General features: G+C 34.5%; 1 protein-coding gene across 1 annotated transcript; it reads right to left on the minus strand.

The window, feature by feature from the left end:
* Window positions 1–2,902: 2,902 nt before the first annotated feature.
* On the minus strand, window positions 2,903–4,280 carry LOC149250980 (early nodulin-93-like). The gene is made up of 4 exons (XM_089456503.1): window positions 4,118–4,280; window positions 3,861–3,922; window positions 3,665–3,740; window positions 2,903–3,340 (listed from the first exon to the last, which is right to left on the minus strand). The coding sequence occupies exons 1-4, from the start codon at window positions 4,176–4,178 to the stop codon at window positions 3,231–3,233; spliced, it is 309 nt and encodes a 102-aa protein (XP_089312629.1). The 5' UTR covers window positions 4,179–4,280; the 3' UTR covers window positions 2,903–3,230.
* Between the last annotated feature and the right edge of the window lie 1,892 nt (window positions 4,281–6,172).

The following is a 6,172-nucleotide window of genomic DNA, read 5'->3' on the forward strand; positions in this document are numbered from 1 at the left end:
ATGTATTTTGGCACATTTATTTATGAAAATAATGTAAATTAGGAGAGAAAGTAGGTGAAAGGTCACACGTTGAATGTGAGGAGGAAAATGAAAGAAAATAATGGAAATTAGGAGAAAAAGTAGGTGAAAAGTCACAAATTGCATGTGAGGAGGAAATTGAAGGAAAATAATGGAAAATGAAGAAAATAGATGCCTCATTAATAAAAAGGCTTATGAGGATCAGTGGGCAAGACTTGGTTAGTTTAGTTTTGGAGCTCTCTCATTATTCTCTCTCTCTCTCTCATACTCTTGGTTACTTAGAGTTTTCTTGGAGCACTCTTTGAGGGTGTAGCATACTTGGATTCTTGGATCAAGAAGTCATCAACATCAATAACTACATCATATTTTCTTGGAGGTATCGAGTTGCATGTATGATTTATTCACTAGTTTTGGCATGCATGGCACATGCATGTCATTTCTTGGTTGTGATCTATCGTTGGCATGGAGGATTGCCTCGATGGATAGTGGATTTCCTAGCCTTGCCATTTCTTGGATAACCACGGTGATTGTGGGTTTACTTTCATTTCTTTGTTTTTTTTGGTTCTCATGTTTCCTTAGCTTGGGTTGAGTTATTAGTCCTAGAAGCCCTCGTTGAACAACCGCTATGAAAGCCCTGTAATAGCTTGGGTTGAGTTACTAGTCCTCAAAGCCCTAGTTGAACAAATGCTTTAAAGGCTCTGTAACAGCTTGGGTTGAGTTACTAGTCCTTGAAGCACTCATTGGACAACGCTCTGGAAGCCCTTGGTGGGTTGAGTTACTAGTCCTGGAAGCCCTGGTCGGACAAACACTCTCGAAGCCTTGTATAAGTTGTGGGTTGAGCTACTAGTTCTCAAAGCCTTGGTTGGACAAACACTTTGAAAGCCCTGTATAAGTTGTGGGTTGAATTACTAGTCCTAGAAGCCTCGGTTGGAAAAACACTCTAGAAGCCCTCGAAGGCTTGGATGGAGACCAATCTAATGATGGTTTTTGGTGATGTCCGACGGTGAGGTGGAATCACTCTTTGATGGGTTGAGGTAGGTGGCGTGTGAAGCCCTCAATCAGTTTTGACTAATGTGTTTTATGAGATCTCACATTCATGCTTGGAATATGGCAAAGGGGTTATTGGTTGAAGAGAGACTTGGTTTAGGCAATCTTTGGTCGGGTGGAACGTGGTAGTCCCATCTCTGGTTGGTTCATTACATTTATTAATGAGAAAAAAAATCATTCCCTTGAGTTTCATGTGCAAATGTACTGATGTATATAAGGATTTCGATGGCTGATGTGTTTATTGTATTTCTCTTCCTATTATTATTTTTTTATATGCGCATTTACCCCGTAGGTTGTTACAAAAATTTTTGCACTTCACTACCTACAAGAGGTTACTACTTCAAATTTATTTGGCAAGCTACAACTTGCATGGAAGTTCCTACTTCATCTTCTATTAGCTACAACCTACACTTTTCGAAATCCCACATGAAAGGAGACTACAATATCCTATCAAAATAAAAACTGATTTTACTAGTTAATTATGCTCTCTATTGAGTTGCTTATCTTGTTTGTTTGTATTTCTGAAATCTTCTCCTCTTTCTCTATCTCTTGGTTATTCATGAATTCTCTTACACAATATTTAGTTCTCTAACGTGTATTTCATTCAAATATGCATCTTTTTATAAAATGAGTTCCTCACTATTTGTACTCCATGTAGGAATTGGTATTGAGGTGTTATCACTTGGCCTTCTATGGTTGTTCACAATCACAATCTTCCTCTTCATTACGGAACCTAAAATAATTTCAAGACAAATACTCCACAAATTTCTTTGTAAACTGAAAACTTAGGTCCAATATCAATGATTGCAAAAGAAAAAGTTTGATTTTTTTCCCATATTTGTACTTCCTACATTATTTTCTTTTCTTTTTATTAATTTCTATCACATTTTTATAGACCACATTTTCATGACTAAGGGTTCTTCTGTAATTCCTTCATCGTCATCGACATGATAATTCATGTGTTTCATGGCTTGCAATATACCATATTGTTCTACAAATGATCTTGTTCAATGCAGGTATCCATTCTTCAACTTATGTCACAAAATATTTTGTTCCATATTTTCATTTCAATTGTAAGTCAAACATCAAGATAATCAAAAAAATCATTAACAAATTGCATTCAACAATGCTTGGAACATCATATCACTTTTGATAGGCCTTTATCAAATAGCCATAAGCAATAATTAGTCTTTAAGTTCTTCAAGTTAGTCTTGAATCTTCAAAATAACATTTTGCATCTTCAAACATGTAATCATGCCCACTAGACATCAAAGCTTTCACATCAATGCCAACATAGTCAATATATTTAGAGAGATAAAATTTTAATAAAAAATTTAAGATAAAAACTAATATTTACAAAACTAAATAATATTAACAAACTTTTTAGTGTGAAAAAAATAGTACATAAATAAAATATGTCAATAAAAATATTAAATGAAATATTTCAACATCAACCATATAAATAATATATGATTTAAAAAAATTACTTACATATTATAAAAAATAATTGAAAAAAAAATTATTATAGTTAAAATATTTTGAATAATCTTACTAATTCATTTTCAACGGGTATTATAAATTTCAATCAATTTTTATTTTAAATTTAATAAATTTAAATAATATATTTTACACCATCAAAAATTAGAAATACAATTTTAAACCCCTAGAAATTATATACTTCAAACCGGGGAAAGACCATAATAATATATTAATGCTGTCTAATTAATTTTAGACTTTTTATATCAAACAATCTGACGAAGAATTTACTTCTGTGAAATAATTCAACCCAAAATGCTCTCCATATTCAATGCAGTTGAATGATGGGACATGAGAATAGTGAGACCCGAACACGGTGACAATGAAATTAATATTCCATCAACGAACATATTGGGACGTAAGTAAACAGATACAAAAGATACGGCTTAGAGACATGGTATTCTTATTCTTGTTTATGGTGAGCCAAACAGAAACTACGAACTTTTAAACGTATGATATATACGCATTTACTGAAACACAGACCTATGTTTGATGGATAATATTCCATCCATGTCCGTGGATGTTCCTCCTATCTTATATTATATTATATTTATAAACTAACTCGCTGTATGCAGCGGATCAGACATGCTGCTTATAATCCTCTTCTCAGTAAACTTCTCTCCCATCTTTCAGAAAGGGGAATTCTGGGCTTGATTTTCCATTTGATCGCGGAAGGAGTTTGTCCGTGCAGCGTTGAGAATGGTTTTATCTGCTACAACGAAATAAGCCGAACCGCTGACTGTGTCCAATCAAAGTACACACAACACAACATCAACATACAGTCCATGGGATAATATTATAATGAGAGATATGAGGTGAATTAAGCAGTATAAATAAAACATATATCATCCTTCTTTCAAACAAAACACTGTCAACATAAAATTCAGTAGTTGTAGAACCGTTGATCAGAGGATGCATCTACGCAATGCAACGCAAGCATTTTAGTAAAACTATTCAATACAATGTAAGAAAATTAATAGGTATTAAGGAGAAAGACGCAACTGCCACGAAACATTTGGGGATGGCAGGACAGTGATATTTAACTGATTAATTACTGACTTACTTGTAGAAATGATAAGTGCCTGTGCAGCATGATTGAGGTTAGCCCTCGCCCAAGGAATAGCTCTTGCTCCCAGCATCTGCAGATTATTTTAAGGCCGCGTTATTTATTAATCCAACCCAACAGTTAATATTAACCCGGCTGACATACATGAATTGAATTGGTACATATTAATTGGTGCTTTAACAACAAGACTCACTGTGGGGATGGCAGAAGCTACGCATGCAATTGCAGCTGCCTTGGTCCCCGCTTTCACTGCTTCTGGATTCATATACATACATACATTCATGAGTCTCATCGTGCTCACTAAATGAATGAAATGGATTTGGCGACGCATATGGTCGGTCATAGCCATATCCAGGACAAACAAGCAAAGAAAGAATAATTAATACAAAGCGATCAATGTTAATGAGTGAGTGAGAGAGACAATATTGATCAGGCAGTTTCATTAATTACCTTTGGAGCACTGTTGTGCTCTCAGAATTTTCATGTCAGCCTGTTGCTTTGGACTCGCCATCTCCTCTTCCGCGATGCTATGATTAATGATAGTCCCCTCCCCTCAGTACATTCAGATTACACAGAAATAATTTGTGCGAAATAATGATGAAACTGAATGCTCGATACTGGAAACTCAAAACACGGTGGCGGTATATATAGGGCAAAAAGTGGGGGAGTTGAAGCTGTGAGCGTGGAATCGAAATCAGTGGGTAGTGGTGTGTCAACAAAGCAGGTAGGGTGTAAGAGAGAAAAGTGCTTGTTATGATGCGGAATTTTTAGTGGTTTTGAGACTGAGATTGAGTCGGCATAATGGCCCGTCTCGACCACTGTTTTCTGTGTACTGCTTTCCTCGCAAATATCAATCTCAGTACTGTTCCAACAACAAAATCAAATGCACTTTTTCTTAATTGGATGGGAAAAGTTGGAAACTACTCAGAGCCGCCGCTAGATTCGGAAGTCGCTGATGCCCCCGGGTTTGGGTATGGACTTGCGCGAGCAATTTACAGCTGATTCTCTTCTATTTGTCGCGTTAGTGGGTAGCGAATTAGAGTGTTTTTGTTGTGAGTGGAGACTGATTATGACATAGACAGACAGGTATCCGTTTCCGCCTGCCTTCTGTTTTTGGGGTTGCATTCACGTGCAACCGCAATCGCGAGTCCCTTTTGCAGCAGTCTATAACGCCACTCTTTGAAAGTTTTTTCCGCTGGTTTTTCTTTGTCTAAATCTGGCAGGAATTTATTGGAATCACAAGTTTGATAGTTAGTTTCTGTATAATGAAAGGGTTTTCGAGGTGCTGAATCCAAATATATAGTTAAAAAATCATTTTAATTACAACAAATCAAGATTTAACCTCATTTTCTTCTGCCGATTCCATCACCAAAATCTCCAAAAAATCTCATTATAAACAACTCCATCTCTTTTTGTTTCAGAATACAGAAATATGACTTTGCTTAATTATTTATAATTAAAATAACACAGGGTTTGAATGAATAAATAAATACTTGGTGATACCGCATTATAGACAACTCCGTCTCTTTTTGTTTCAGAATACAGGAATATGACTTTTGCTTAATTATTTATGATTAAAATAACACAGGGTTTGAATGAATAAATAAATACTCGGTGATACCAAATCCGGAACAAGATATTGTACTCAAACATAAATAATAAGTTTGCACCACATTTACATTTAGTGATGTGGTTAGTCAAATGTTATTATTAAAAAGTAAAATGATAATGTATAAGACATTTATAAGGGATGATTCGACATCCCATCACATGCTATTGTTGATGACCTACCTACTCCTTAACACCTTTTTCTTCGACATTAACATTCTGTCCTTTGTAAACATATCGACTTAGTCCTGACATTAACATTCTATCCTTTGTAAACATATCGACTTAGTCCTTAAGACCTTTTCTTCCGCATTAAATTTTCATCACTTGTAAACATATCCTTTTGCAAATTTGGTAATGTTCCCAGACTAGTTGCTTTTTCCTTCATGGTGTATTTTTCCTTCATTGCGTATTTCTCCTTCTATATGGTGTATGTTTGAATGGCAAGAAGTTTGATATTGGAGCAATAAATTTGGATTTTCAATTTATATTTTTTTGGATTTTCAATTTGTATTTTTTTCCAATTTTGTATGGCTTTTAATAAATTCAAAAAAAATAGATATATGGCAAGTGGCTTTTTTTTTACTAATTTCTTAGGGATTTGATATTTGTCTAACTTATAACTAAATAGCCTTTTTCACTCTAATTCACGGAAACCTTACAATACAATTTCAATATTTTTTGTTGTTTAAAATACATTTTTGAATGAATAAATGGATTCACAACACTCAAAAAACTTAAACTCAAGCTTTAAAAAGTCTCCCTCAAATTTTGATTAAAATTATCCAAAAACACATCTTAAAAAAAGCATTTCCTTTAGAGTACGCCTTTGATATTATTCCAATTCTAATAACTTCACAATGGTCCATTTTATAATAGGATCTGTAATTACTTTCC

The sequence above is a fragment of the Pinus tabuliformis genome, chromosome 7 (assembly GCF_031772625.1).
Source record: "Pinus tabuliformis cultivar Carrire ecotype Pingquan chromosome 7, CPIR1, whole genome shotgun sequence".
In the NCBI taxonomy this organism is placed as follows: domain Eukaryota; kingdom Viridiplantae; phylum Streptophyta; class Pinopsida; order Pinales; family Pinaceae; genus Pinus; species Pinus tabuliformis.

What these genes read in the sequence shown, in the direction of transcription:
- LOC149250980 (XM_089456503.1), bottom strand. Translation starts at nt 4,178, where the DNA reads ATGGCGAGTCCAAAGCAACAGGCTGACATGAAAATTCTGAGAGCACAA. An exon ending in AGCACAACAGTGCTCCAAAG is followed by an intron (nt 3,923 to 4,117) that starts GTAATTAATGAA and finishes ATATGAATCCAG; the next exon opens with AAGCAGTGAAAGCGGGGACC. An exon ending in TAGCTTCTGCCATCCCCACA is followed by an intron (nt 3,741 to 3,860) that starts GTGAGTCTTGTT and finishes AATAATCTGCAG; the next exon opens with ATGCTGGGAGCAAGAGCTAT.